The sequence below is a fragment of the Fistularia commersonii genome, chromosome 6 (genome assembly GCF_037954325.1).
Source record: "Fistularia commersonii isolate RoL2024-O1a breed Wild chromosome 6, RoL_Fcom_v1.0, whole genome shotgun sequence".
NCBI classification, from domain to species: domain Eukaryota; kingdom Metazoa; phylum Chordata; class Actinopteri; order Syngnathiformes; family Fistulariidae; genus Fistularia; species Fistularia commersonii.
The window spans coordinates 8,327,334-8,341,845 of record NC_141289.1 but is presented as its reverse complement, the minus strand read 5'-3'; the positions used below and the strand labels follow the sequence as shown (position 1 = coordinate 8,341,845).

At 43.1% G+C, this 14,512-nt stretch overlaps 2 protein-coding genes across 2 annotated transcripts; both read right to left on the bottom strand.

Annotated features, from left to right (window-relative positions):
• Window positions 1–4,965: 4,965 nt before the first annotated feature.
• Window positions 4,966–9,394, bottom strand: hpxb (hemopexin b). Its single transcript, XM_086147957.1, has 10 exons — window positions 9,226–9,394; window positions 8,745–8,767; window positions 8,508–8,606; window positions 7,860–8,017; window positions 7,623–7,776; window positions 7,235–7,450; window positions 7,052–7,141; window positions 5,623–5,753; window positions 5,380–5,527; window positions 4,966–5,289 (listed from the first exon to the last, which is right to left on the bottom strand). The coding sequence occupies exons 1-10, from the start codon at window positions 9,288–9,290 to the stop codon at window positions 5,063–5,065; spliced, it is 1,311 nt and encodes a 436-aa protein (XP_086004083.1). The 5' UTR covers window positions 9,291–9,394; the 3' UTR covers window positions 4,966–5,062.
• Window positions 9,395–9,821: 427 nt separating this feature from the next.
• Window positions 9,822–14,191, bottom strand: LOC147233300 (uncharacterized). Its single transcript, XM_086147956.1, has one exon. It carries the CDS (start codon window positions 13,007–13,009, stop codon window positions 10,487–10,489), a length of 2,523 nt encoding a protein of 840 aa, XP_086004082.1. The 5' UTR covers window positions 13,010–14,191; the 3' UTR covers window positions 9,822–10,486.
• Window positions 14,192–14,512: the final 321 nt, after the last annotated feature.

Genomic DNA, 14,512 nt, shown 5'->3' with positions numbered 1-14,512 from the left:
GGGAAAGGCTTTTCTTGGCTTCGACTTCAAGATATAGATTCACGGCCTTTTCCTGAAGTTCCACCCAAAAAGAAAAAAAAGACACTATGTTGAACTTTGTCTCTAAACAATGTCGAAACAAGGTTCTTTTTTTAATTTTAGTTTTTATTTAACAAATGTTTTATCCTTCTTTTTAAATAACCTTGTTGTTCCAAGCTGTTCTTAGTCCCTTTATGAGATTTGCACAGTTACATAGTTAAACCACTGTAATGAGGATGATATGACAAAAGAAACAAATGTAATGGGTGTCCTCCAAGAAAGGATATTCACTTTTTTTCGTTTTATAGAAATAATCGAAATTAGCCTTGGAATGGCCAAGAAAATGGATCGAAAGTGATTGTTTTTCTTTCTTTTTTTTTTTTTTTTGTCCTGAATATGCATCGAGAGACATTTGGATTCTCCCGTTTTAACAAAACAGTTATGCCTTGAATGCGCGAATGGGAAATTCACGCCCCCCCCCAGCAGCAGGGAGATATGCATGAAATGAAAATCAACCCCCTGCTTTTACTCCAGTTTTGAAATGACCGTCTTTGAATAGAAGTGCCTTGTGTCTGAAACCTTTTGTGCAAGAACATGTTGATGTAAATGTTCATTTACCTCAGATGTTTACAGAACTGTCACTGAATAAACTTTTTGTACCAAATCTTTCTACCTGTGGCGGTAAGCATTTTATTTTCCCATCTGCCGTCATATTCTTTGTGACTTGTGGGGTGTTGCTACAATGATCGGGCGACTACTTAGAAAAGGAAGTTAATAGACTGTGCTTGCTAATTGTTAGCAACTATTACGTGAACACCCACGATGCCCTATTTCACACAATTTAGTATTTAATTCAGCTTGCAAAGTTGCAATTTTCAGTAATTAATATTAATCATAGGCGGCACAAAGCGGTGAAGGTTAGCGCTTCCTCCTTACGGCAAGGAGGTACTCGGTTGGATTCCATATTGCTACGGGTACATGCTACTTTGTTTCAGAAAATCTACAAATTTCAATATTTTAGGAACAATTTCTCAAAAAATGCCAGTTACAGTGTTTAATTTAATCTAACTGATGACAAAAAAAAAGGCTAAAGATGTACAACTAGCCAGTGAATGTAGCCAGTCAGTAAGGAGCTAACGCTAGTTTGGTCCTCGACATTGCTGGAGACAAAATAAGAGATACATAAAGATTTCTACGGATAAGAACACTGCCGGGATGGACATTAACGTTTCTCCATGTTTGTTTGACACATGTTTATGAAAAGTCAGTGTTTGCAGCTTGTTAGCCGCTAAACTGGCTTTCGAAAGCAACACTGATACAGAGCGGTGTTTCAGTCAGGCCCGTCAATGCAATGCAACTGCTTTAAATGAAATTTAATGCACTTTGTTACAACCTGCTTGCCGTGTTAGTGAGATGCCAAATAGCTCCAGAGGATTGCACTTCATTGTTGTTTGGTTGTGGTGCACCTGAATGCACGGTATCCCATGGTACTCCAACACTAGTCTGGACTGACATCAACAAGAAAAGCACCAGCCCGCCAAAGAATTGGTGTAGGTTGGGCATGCACGTGACCGGTGCGACGGAGATCCGGCTTTATGTGGTTGATGTGAGGTCCTTAAAACTAAAGTGACGGTGTGGAAAATTCCACTTTCAGTGATGAACCACTGGCGCCATTTTGTTGCTGGACCCAAAGCCACATTCGCTCTGCTTCCACATTGAAAGCCACAAACAACAGTTGAGATGTCAGAGGGAGAGCGCGAGTTGGACCTCGTTTGCTCTTCGTATGGTGTTCCTGCTGGAGAATAGACCCAGTTGTCTCTACTGGCTACTAATGCTTGTACCTCCACGATGGCTCGAGCGTTCTGCTATATATCTTCACCATTTGGTGCAGAACACCAGGCTTCCCTCCAAACGGAAGCTCATCTTGTTTCGAAAGGATTTCAGGCTTTCTGAAGGATCGGCATCTTTATGCTTTATCGATGCCTCCCAGTAGAGGTATCCTATTTGGCCTGGGGATACATTTGGATCCCACAGAGTCTTGTAGCAGTGTGTGAGGTAGCTCCACGTTGAGCTTGGATTTCTGGACGGAAAAAAAAGCCAGTGTTTTCTTGCAACCATCTCAGAGCGCTTGCTCAAAGGGGAGTGCTGGGTTTCAGTAAATTATTTTAGAGCATGATCCAGACCTGCTCTACGTGGAGAATGTCAAGAGACATTTGTCTTATGATTTGGCGTCCAATGAATAATAACTTGAACTGACTTGACCAGCCCCTGAAAAATAGTGATTTAAAAAAAAAAGAAGCAACCTATGATTTCCCAACCTATGATTACTTCTGGGATAGGCAGCATCGGTCTCTGTCTTTGCACTTTCCAGATTTTAATTTCTAATATGTATGCATATGATATGAATCATGTCATGTCTTTTGTGTACTTAGGTGACGTTCCGTACCAAACGCTTTATGAAAAAGTTCGCTCAATAGTGAACGCTGAACAACTACTGACCGTTGCTTTCCATTGGTTCATCTCCTCGGTAGCTCATTTCATGTAGAACGCTCTCATTCAGTATTACCACCCACAATTCTGTTTTAGATGTACTTCTCAGTTTGTATAGGTTGACAGCAAAACATTCTCCCTTTCTTTGTCGATGACGCCCAGCTCTACCGACACAATAAAGAAGATGATAAGATCCAGCCGGGAAAACGCGGGTCAAATCTCATAATAAAGACGGAATACAATCAGTTTCGTTAACTCCCCTTACGTCGCTTTTTAAACGAAAAAAAATGCTGAATCTTCACTCTATATCACCACACAAATCACGTCTGTACTAAGCTACTTTCAATTATATGGCATATCATATAAATCCTATTCCTGCTTTTGGAGAATAAGGTGACGGAATCTACTCCACCGTGCATACATGACATATAATAAAAACATTTAAAATCCCCAAGTATGATTAATACGATGCTCAGATGACCCCGGATGATCCAACCCAATCCTGGTCCAGCCCATCGACGATGGGTTTGAACATTTTTCCTTGTCAGCCTGGGTCTAGTAAACCATGAGTGATCCAGAAAACTGGATTCAACTGGTAATTATCTAATGAGGATGAAACAGAACCGTGGCTTAGCCAACGACATGAACAAACGCGGCTCAAACTCGAATCCCAACCCAGAATCACAAAAGAGTCAGAAGTCCCATGTCTCTCACCTGCCCTTTTCTTGCAGAAATAATAGCTAATCACATTTACTCATGCCTTTTTGATTGAATTCATGAAAAAAATGAGTAAATATCAATTCAATTCAATTGTTTTGTATCATTGGACACTAGTAGGTCTCTGTGTGTGTGTGTGTGTGTGTGTGTGTGTGTGTGTGTGTGTGTGTGAGCGTCTGTGCGATTGCGATGAAGTACTGTCTGATAAGTTGTTTCTATGTGCACATGCACATGTGTTCCTGTGTGTGAGTGTGCGTGCATGCCTGCGCACGCGCGCATACGTGCATGTGCGCGTGTGTGTGTGTGTGTCCTCGTGGCCTCACCCAATAAGCTATGCTGAGACCAGCACTTCCTTTATTGTTTTTGAAAGTCCCAGGGATTTGAGGCGAACAAAAACCTCTCCAGGGAGTGAAAGGGCCTTGAATGCCTGCTAATACCATCCTGACCCCCCAGACTCTTGCTGGCTGCTGCATACGTACGCTCCAATACAGCACCGGCCAGTTGAGAATACAGTCGGCTGTCCTAGTATTACCAGCGCCGATAAACCAGGGCGGGGAAATCTTCCAGACACCCTTTGCACAGACATCTTGGTACAACTCTATGTACGGAAAACACCACTATATTCACTATGGTGAATTATCTCTATAAGATGAGAACAAGGATAGATGAGCGTTGAATTAACGCATCAATTTTCAAAGCAGTTTTAGCTTTAATATCTGGTGAGCCCTGATTCGAAGCCCATACGATATTCTGCATAAAGCTTATATGTGGTGCCTCTGCATTCTGAGTGAAGAGGTGACATAAGATGACAGCAAACATGTGTATTGTTTTTGGAGCTGTGTGAGAAAACACGCTGGCATTATAAATGTATCTATAGTATATTCATATTTCCATAACCTCAAGGTGCATCCTTGCCGCCGCCCACTGATGAACACGCCTGTTGAAGGGGCTTCGCTCGAGATCAATAGCGGGTGTCATCTGTGAGCACCCTTCAAATATTTGTACACAGAAAAGTAATTCTAGCAATCACTTTTCTCAAACATGCACATATTTATTCCTGTAGAATAATCCGAACAACGGAGGGAGACTTTTTTCATGTATTGTTTTGTACAGAAGGTCCTCTAGTGGCCAAATACTGCCACTATCTACCACTGCCCCTTCCCACGCCCCGATTTTTTTTGCTCTTTTTGTATTTTGGCCAGAGATGTTGCACAATTGCAGCCCCGGTGTTTAAAATCAACCACGCAGTTTTGACATCAACATGAAATGGAGACATTTCCTTCTAATCAAGAGACAAATGACTGAAGTGAATCTGCTGCCTTATACTTGAGGAAATGTGTATGTGTGTGTTTGCATTGGGTACCTGCCATATGAAAACTGTAGAAACTCATATCTGATAAGAGCACCTGACTATAGGCTGTTCTTACATATTACATTTCGTACGTTCTCCCTGTGTCTGTGTGGGGTTCCTCAGGGTTCCTCCGGGTTCCTCCTGCAGGCCAAAAACATGCAAGGGGTTCATTGGGGACCCTGAACTTGCCAGACTTGTGAATGAAGGCGTGGATGGCTGCACAACGTGTGCGTGAGAGAGTGAATGAATGAAGGCGAGAAAGAATGGTTGCATGTCTCTACATGGTGTGAATGAGAGGGTGAATTTTTGTATTTGTCTTTATATGTGTATGTGTCTTTTTATAGCGCATGAATTAATCATTGGGATTCCAGTAAAATGAGATGCCAAAATACTTTTTCCTTATTTTATTCTGCACAAAAGCTTTTTTTCTTCACCAAAGCATTGACAACAATGCCGTCATTTGCTCAAACTGAAGATCTTCCACCTCTAATCCCGACATCCCATCATGGTCGAGGTGAAGCTTTGAGCTTCTGGGGCCATCCTGCTGCTGAGGAATGTCGCTACACTTTCATACTTATAGAAGTGAGAGCCTTTGACCAGCATAACTCCGTCGGGTTGGCACATTGCGGCACTGATTTCGGATATAGGAAGTGGCCGCCCCTCCGTGACGGTCCTTGGCGTTTCAGTGAGGTTGATGTCAAAAATGTGATTTCCTGTTGGAGTGCGTTTAGATACTATCATCATACCATTCTCCTTGTATTTATTTACCGCAATTAGGTTCTTTTGCGGGGAAAACGACATACCTTGGATAATGTGAACCAAGTCCTCATTAGGGCAGCGGAAAGCAGCGTCCACTTTCCCACTGATGCCGAGCTCCTCCTCCAGGGATTTGGGATAGCCGTCGATCAGGGTGTAATGGGCATCCGTTCTGTAGATGTAGACTTGATTGTCCTGCGGGTGTTCGGAAAAAGCCGCCGTTTAATTTTACTCGTTCCCTGATTGTAGTGAAAGCAGGGGCGGTACAGGACGGCGCTCCTGTGGCGTACCTTAATCATGTACATTTTGTTATCGTAAGAGAAAACGGCCTCCACCCCTCTGGTCACCTCCTTCCACACCCTTGCGATTGGGAAGGCGTGGAAGCCTTCTTCTGGAGCATCGATGCGCATGTAAATAGGGCCTGCAGACGCCAAAATGTAAATTATTAGCAAGTGTAGAGCTTTGTTTCAGAACTCTGCTCTTGTGGTGTGTCCAGGAGGTACAACAATAGCTTATAACAAACAAAATTTCCATCATTGCCATATTTCCATAGATCAGGTGAACGTGAATATGACGTGTGAATGAGAGAGTGAATAGTTGTTTATCTCTATACGTCTTAGAACAGGGGTCTCGGACTCGCGGCCCGCGGGCCAATTGCGGTTATTGTGATTATTGTATATACCGTTATAGTGGCCCCCTGCCTGGAATCAAATCTTTGTGTTAGTGCGTCCTGTGCATTTTTTCTCATATGCATCTTGGGGGTTTCAAAAAAAATCCAGACAAGCGAAAAATGAAAAAGTAACTTTGCAATGTATTTTTTTGGCTTCAAAATTTGAAAACAAAATGATTTTTTGATGAAAAAATGTCTTGTGACATTTTTTAAATGATCTTGTCTTATTTCTATTAAAGAAAAAAAAAACAAAACACAATAACAATGGCAAAAAAAAGAGGCAAAATTAAAAAGATTGATTCAATAACAAGAATAGTCTTGTCAACATTATGCCTCCTCTTATACATGCTACCAATCAATTATCTAATCAATTCTAGTGGCAAATTTCCCCACAGTGACAAGATTTTTGTCTTTTAATTCAACAATATTCTTAAGGGTGCAATTTCATTAATTCCTTTTTGATATCCTTTTTTAATATTAATTCATCGTGTATTTTTTTACAGGAACAGTTCATTACATATAAGATTTTTATAATTTACCTGTGTACCCCCTTTACACTAAATCAAAGGAAACATTTGGACTTCGGGTTACTTCTATGTAATGACTGTCCTGGTACCCCTTGACATCAAATTAGGCCGTATGTGGCCCCCAAAATGAGTTTAACATCCCTTTTTTAGAATGACAGAATGAATGGTTGGATGTATCTAAAGTATGAGATTGCGAATGGTTGTATGTGTTTATTCAATCAGTGAATGAGAACAAGTCTTTATATGATGATTGAATGAGAGTGTTAATGGTTTTATTTCTCTATATAGAATGACAGAGTGAACAGCTGTCTTTTTCTAAATGACATGTGAATGGTTGAATGTCATTTAGAAAAATCGCAATTGACTCCAGCAATCTCGTATTCATAGATAATAAATGAATGATACAATTCGGGTAGATGAAGATGGAGTTGTATGATGAAGGTCCTGATAGACCCGGACGTCTAGGCATGTCTAAAAAAATGTTTTGAATTTTTTAGCGACGTTGTTTGTTTGTTGTTTTACCTGCAAATATATATGTTTTCCCGCTGCTCCCCGTGGACATGGCATCAATCCTGACCTCGCTGCATTTGGGGATGGTATAATTGCCATGACCTGTAATCAAAGTGTAATCACTGGAGATTATAATACATATCAAAATATTATTTGTCATAAAATATAAGTACAACTATATATTTACAAGCTCACCAAAGCCAGTGCACTGCATGAAGTAATTTCTGGCGTCCTTCGGGTAGTTCCCGGCGCTAATTTCTCCCGTCACCGGGTGGAACCTGGTGAAGTGGTGTCCATGGAAACAGTAGTAGTTCTCCATCCACCTCAGGGCGGACGTGCAGATGGGCAGGTGGGACCACGTCTTGGTCTTCAAGGTCTTTGTGTCAAAGTCATACACGTAGACGTCGTGTCCTGGGAAGTTAAAAGAAAGAAATTGCCCCGGGTGGAGATGAAATCCTTCTCTAGAGGGCAGCATTTCCTCTGCAAAGATCTCTGCAACATCTTGTCTCTCGCAGCTTTATTCAACTATTTTCCAATCATAATCACGTGAAATGAGAGGTACTTGGGTGTAAATCAAACATACCCTTGAAGAGCAGAACGGAGTTGGCCATGCACTCCCCCTTTGGACACTCCACGGCGGCATCCAGGTGATGGGGCACTCCGGGGAAGTCCTCCTCGATTTGTTTTGGATAACCAGCCTCCAGGGTGTGGTTGTAATAACTGAACACCTTGTCGTCCTGGAAATTCCATGACAAATCAGTACTGCGAATCGCTGTCTTATTGTGGAGTTCCTGTCTGCGAATAAGGTTTCCGTTCATACCAGGAAGAAGTAGATGTGGTCGTGGTCGTCCAGGTTCTCTGGGTTGTGCATGCGGAACGCGGCGTCGACATGGCCGATGTTATGGTCGTCATCTAGCTCCGCAAAGAACAGGTTGGAATCGTGAGCTGGACCGGTGTAGCCCTTCCACAGGTGGCAACCTGAAGAGAAAATGCCAAAGTAAAAATATCAGTATATCCTCCCGATCCCATTGTTCACATTTCCTGTCTAGGTTTAAAATCAGACATTATTAATCAGAGATTAGCATATATATATATCTTCAGCTAATCCATGGCATTCTCTTCAAACTTGGGTGAAAAGGCCATGGGTAAAAAAAAAATATCTTCAGAAAGAAACATCCATAATGTAATATAATATAATATAATATGATATAACATAACATAATACAATATAATATAATATAATATAATATAATATAATATAATATAATATAATATAATATAATATAGTATCATATAATATAATATATATTTTAAATTATTATGTTTTATATCAATTTATTATATTTCAAACATATTTAAAAAAATAATCTATCCTTTATTAATTCCCGTGGGGAAATTCAGTTCCAAACATGATTGCTCTACCTCCTTTGCCACGCCGCCCGAAATGTAAAATAGGTTGATGACGTACCTTTGAAGAAGTAATTAATCCCGTTCTCGTCCGGCGTGATGGCGTCAAACTCAATTCCTTGGCATCGGTCTAGCAGAGGACCGTGGTGATGGTGGTCATCTTGATGGAATCATTCAAATATGATATTATTCATTTTGGCATTAATGCATGGATTTTAAATGGATTGTGATTTATGTTTAGATATTATGGAGAACAACTGTTAGTTGTTTGATTTGAAAATATAGAATATGGACCCACCTGCCAATGCATCATCTGAATGCCTGTGAAAGAAAAGAAGATATTAAGGCTGGTTTTCTAAATGACCCAGATACCATTGTGTGTAAAATAGCAACCAATTACAAGTCCTGTTCTTGAATCACTAACTAAATAGTGTGCTGACCAAGCTCTTTTTGTTGACCAAACCAATTTGACTGGTGAACTGCGCAAATAAAGTTGTGAAATGCACCAGGTTACGAAACTCTTCACTGGTGAAAGTACACAGTGGATGCAGGGTTTGTCCCTTGATGTACTCATTTAAATCAGAAAAATACAAAGACGCAATCCAAGGCACAAACCGTACTACTACTTATTATGTATCCATTATTTATGTATATTACGTATTGAATGGCTTCCAGTATATAGTGAGATCCACAGGAAATAGCACATAGATTAGATCAAGTAGTTTTTTACTTGACTGTTGTTCTCTTGAGTCTTAAAGAAGAGTAGAGATTTAACTTACGTTGGGGCCCCGATGGTGAGGCTTAGTGCCGAACACAAGCAGAGAACCTTCACGAGCAGCCCCATGTCGTGAAATCCCGGCGGAGACCCAAAGGTAGAAAGCAGAAGATACTCGGCTGCGTCCGCCTTTTTTATACCCCCGAGCGTGGGCAATGTTGACAAACCTTTGGTGTGGGTCTTCGTGTTTGCGCTGATGAATTTTGAACTTCGGTTGTTGCAAAAGAACTGGCGAGATCAGTTGCGATAAATTAGGTGAAGTAATTTGGTGAAGTTGCTGTTTGTGAAATGACTCTCTATGTTCTGAGAACTTGGAAAATACATTGTAATTCGGGATAAATCATTTTTTCACAATGTTTTTCATGACTTGTACTGTTGTGTATGTAAATATGCACAAATACTTATGTGAAAACACAGATTGCACCACAAGGTGATCCTACGGACCGGAAAGAGCCCCAATGAGGACAGGAAAATGTTTTAAACCAGACTTTAATGGCTTTTATTCAGCAAAACTAATATTGCAAAGTTGACAACTACAGACAGATATCACATTTCATTCGTGATCTATGACTTGTCTGAGAAGTTTTAAACTACCGCACAAGAGCACACGCTTATCACCTTTGAGACTCTAGAGGATTAAATGCATTTAGAAATCAGAATACAGGTGATTCGGCATTTTGTTGATTGGATTTTCGCATTCTAGAAATGAGGAATAATCAGAAAAGCAGCAAATTTGGATAAATACATACTGCATGATGAGGTAAGAGGTGTAGATAATTCTAAAAATAAACCTTTGTGATCAATATTCTATCATAATGATAAGGACACCGACTATTACAAATTGAATCAATATATTGGATAATGACAGGAAATGAATTTATAGGTATGATGTTTTTCCTCACAGACCAGACCAGGGCATTTTAGAGCCCGCGGGCCACATCTGCCCCGTTTTGCTTTTTGAGCCGGCCCGCTAAACTATTTTCTTTGACTATTTCACAAAGTATTTTCAATCAATATTGAATTTAGAAGATCCTTATTTTTTCCCTTTTGTTTAATTTGTATGGTTGATTACATACAAAATAATGTCAATACATTTATATGATCATTAATGATTTTAATGTTGAAACAAAATGCCCAAAAATGTAAATATTTAAATTGCAATTTTCATTTTATTCAATATATATGATACCTAATGGGCCCGCGCATAAAAATGAAATAAGGAATGCGGCCCGCCACCTAAAATAATTGCCCTTTCACAGAGAAAGTCATTTGTAGCGGTAGATCTTGATGGCGTGGTTCATACTGTCTGACACCACCAAGTGGCCATCAGGGAGGAGTGCCAAACCCCTTGGGCTGCTCAGATTGTCTGTGACCACGGGCCAGCCAACACCCTCGGACGGATACAGGAGAACTCGGTGGAACTGCTTGCCCCAGTCTACAACCAGAACATCCCCATCACCGTCGATACAGAGCCCCCAGGGGCAAGAGAGAACCGGCCCCAGTCCAGAGCATACGCCCAGGATGCGGATGGTGGTCCATCCGGGCTCCAGGACCCGGATGCATGGGACCCGTCCGGTCTCATTTCCTCGCTCCGATACGGCCATGAGGCCGGTCCTGAGACAAGCGGCCACCAAGTAGGGTCTGTGGTAGCCCCTCACCACTGTGCGCTCCAACCTTGCCCCTGTTTTGGAGTCCAGCTTCAGAGCGGTCAGCGTCCCGCGCTTGACGTCCGCAACCAGAAACTCATCTTGAGAGGTCACCGTCACTCCCCTGGGAGCGTCCAGCTCTTCGTTGGTGGAACCGATCGCGGTGCCGCCGAATGTTTGGAGTAGGCGTCCGTGCCGGCTAAAGACCAACACGGCGCGCTCGGCAGCACAGGTCAGGGCGATGAGGCCCTTCGAGTTTACGGCCACGTCGAAGTAATTGCAAACGCGGGAGGACCTTTCCGATCCGCAGGGCGATACCTGCTGAACAACGTTCTTCTGGAGATCGGTCACCTGAATGCGGGCGTTTCCGCAGTCCACCACAAATAACTGGCCTTTTACGGTTGCATGGATACCGCTCGGCAGGTTAAAGTCGGTGCGGCCCGATCCTTGTTTTCCAAACTGTTTGATGAGATAAGCGGAGTCGAGAGCTGTTAAACCACCCTCTTCCTCCGTCTCCCTTATTGCTGGGACGATGTTGTGTTTCTGGTGCGCTTTGTCGCTTTCACTTGCCGACATGGACGGAGATCGACCTCCCGGGTGTGAACCTAAATCCCGTCCGACAGTAGACCGGTATCTGGAATGTCGCCCATCGGAACCCTTCGTGTTCCCGTCAGATTCGGACTCGGTGCTGGTTTCCCGCTCGACGGTTGAAGGTTCAGCTGCTAGACGCATTTTGTTTACTTTCCTGATTGCCCCACACTCAACCTTGTCGTCGAAACTCAAAGGGTGCAGTTTGCCAGACAGATCGGGGGTGGACATTGAGTGGCAGTGCTGTTGTTTGAAGGATCTATCGACTGAACCGTCCACAGTAAATGTGTGACAGGAATCATCGCTTTCCACCGGGGAGGGAGGGCTCCCGCTATCAACCGATGAGTCAGTCGAAGGCTTTTTCTTGGAAAACGACTTTTGGGAAAGATCCACACGGCTGTAGGGGGACGGTGGACCTTTGCACTTGGTCTTACTACATATCGCCGCGTTGCTGGCTTCAGGATGGCAGGACGGCTCTTGATAGGGAACCAAAATCAGAGCCTTTTGCTTCCTCTTGCCCTTTTGGGTCAGACGTTTCTTGGATCCGTACCATTTGCCATGAGATTCATCCCCTTCGGATTCTCCTCGACCGGAAACCGGTGGTATGGCAAGAAAAAGGTCTTGCCCTGTTGTGTCTGAGCACACAGACTCAGCATCCTCATCTTGGGAGGACTCAGATACACCGGAGTGTATTGTCGTGGGGGATTTAAGGTCATCCTCGATTTCTGTCGAGCTTGAGAGGCGTAGTTTCCGAACAACACGCGTGTTGTCATTGTTTGCTCTGATGATGTCCTGTGGACTCTGCCTCGGCCCTGCTCTGCCCGGCTGGGGCTCCTTTCTGATCTCAAGCGGGGCGAGGTTTGTAAACGCGGTATCGCCCGAGTGCAAAGCACACTTCTGGCCTTGGATACCGCAAACGCCGATCGGATAGGTCATACCTTGCTCCCGAACATCGACTCCCCCCAGAGTTAAGGTTTTAGAGTCCGGGCCCGGCGAAAAGTGTACTCTTTTCAGCGTGAGAGATATCTCCCATGGCTGGGTTACCTCCGCCACCCCCCTTTGCAGCTGATGTTTGCTCGATCCACAGGCAGCGCCGCCCCATCTGTGTATCTGCTCCTTTAGCTGCCCGATCTTTCGGAGCTGCCGGTCCACGAGTGACTGCACGACTCGCGCTGCCGCCGCATTCTCCCTCTTCACCTGACTGAAGCGCTGCTGGGCTTCCCTGTGGTCCCGCTCGACCTTCTCCAGAAGGTGACGCTCTTCCTTCTGGGCCTCAAATACCGCGTTGTCCAGCTCGCGGTTCACGGCCTCCACTTCGGCCTGCTGTCTTTCCCTGAGGCTCTGAAGTTCTTGTTCTCCTTGCTCTAAGTTGGAAAGGGCCTGAGTCACCCAAGGAGGGAACGCAACGGTAGATTCAGGGGTAAATATAGATTCCTGTGATGTGAAGGAGAGAGGAGACGGGGACTTCGTGTCTCTGTGTTTTGGAACGGTGGGCGTCAGAAGAGATGAAAAGCCCAGAAGGGCTCTTCTCTCGGAATGAGACCGCATTAACATGCTGGGTGACGGGACGTAGACGGTATTTCACTTTTCACTGCTTTTTGCATACGTGTCTAAGGAAAAGAGAGAGAGGAAAAAAAAGTAGAAGATGTGTTAGTCACAAAACCCATTTGTCAGATTTTACCTCGGCCTCTAAACGCCCCTAATCATGAACAAATTGGCCTCGGGACAGCGTTTTCAATCAAATTTTTAATCGACTCGCGAACAAGCCCTTGGTGCAAGAATACAGGGACAAACACAGGCAGAGGAGGTGCTCTGTGATACTCCATGTTGTTTACATCGTTCATCTTTGTGTTCTCCTTTTTTTGTGCCATTTCACTAAGTTAGCCCTCATTTTGGCTCCTAAAAAAGCTAGTGATAGCGGTGTTAAGCAGAAGTTAAGAATTGCAGTCGGTCTGAAGCAAGAAATAATAGCTAAACGTGAGAGCGGTGCTGGTGCTACAGATGCATAACAACAAATCAACCATCTGTACAATACTGAAGAACAAATGCTGCTGTTGTGGCTAAAGGGGTGTCTACGTTAACAAAGCAAAGGTCTCTAGTCTTAGAGGATAAGTTAGTTAGTTTGGATCAATGAGATATAAGACAGCTTGCTGGAGATAGAATTAACAAGAGTCTCGTGTGAGAAGGTTTTACTGATTTAGTCGAGGAAATGCTGAGTACAAGTGCTGGCAAGAAGAGAAACACCAGAAACGCAGTAATAATTAAGGTTATCTTTAATTCCTTTATGTGTTTTGCCACAATAAACCCTAAAAAAAGTTTCGAAAGTGCGCAGCATGTGTTTAGGGGCTGGAGAACGGATCAATGGGATTTACATTGATTTCAACAGGAAACACCGATTCCGTGCGTGAACATCAAATAAAATTCCTAAGCTGAGATTGTACTGTACTATGGAATGACATGGAATAAAACATGACTCAAATGGTATAATAAAGACCATCACGTGTGTCTGGTGTCTGATAAACAATTTTCCGTATTTAAATTTTGTCAACTGCTTCTTCCTCTCATGTTAGAAAGAAATATTTATTCGTTCACTCTTTACGCCGCTTATCCTGCACTCGGGATGGCCGGAACCCCGGATCGACCGCAAAGCCTCGCAGAGAAACATAGAACTATTCACTCACTCATTCACATATCATTTTGTCACACAACTATTCACCCTTTCATTCACAGATCTTGAGAATTCCAGGTCCATAATGAACCTCCTGCAAGTTTTCTGACCGTAAGAGAGAACCGGAGAAAACCCAGAACACGAGAAGAAGATGGAAACTGCACACAGAAAGGCCCCCCATGGAATTAAACCGCGGACCTTCTTGTTGTGAGGCAGAAACGCTCACCACTGCACTCCCGAGAACGTTTTTGAATATAAAATTGGTTTCAAATGTTGAAAAACTGGACACAGGAAGCCTCTTATTATACTTTGAAACTTATTGCGAGTGTTTATAACGGAGTTCCCGCATCATTTTTTTTGTCAGCAAAACACTAGAATCATTTTGATTT

Excerpts from the sequence above, each read along its gene's own strand:
- hpxb (XM_086147957.1), bottom strand. The coding sequence starts at position 9,290 with ATGGGGCTGCTCGTGAAGGTTCTCTGCTTGTGTTCGGCACTAAGCCTC. Across the intron at positions 7,777-7,859 it reads ACCACATCTACTTCTTCCTG|GACGACAAGGTGTTCAGTTA; the intron begins GTATGAACGGAA and ends TGGAATTTCCAG. Across the intron at positions 5,528-5,622 it reads ACAAAATGTACATGATTAAG|GACAATCAAGTCTACATCTA; the intron begins GTACGCCACAGG and ends GAACACCCGCAG.
- LOC147233300 (XM_086147956.1), bottom strand. The coding sequence starts at position 13,009 with ATGTTAATGCGGTCTCATTCCGAGAGAAGAGCCCTTCTGGGCTTTTCA.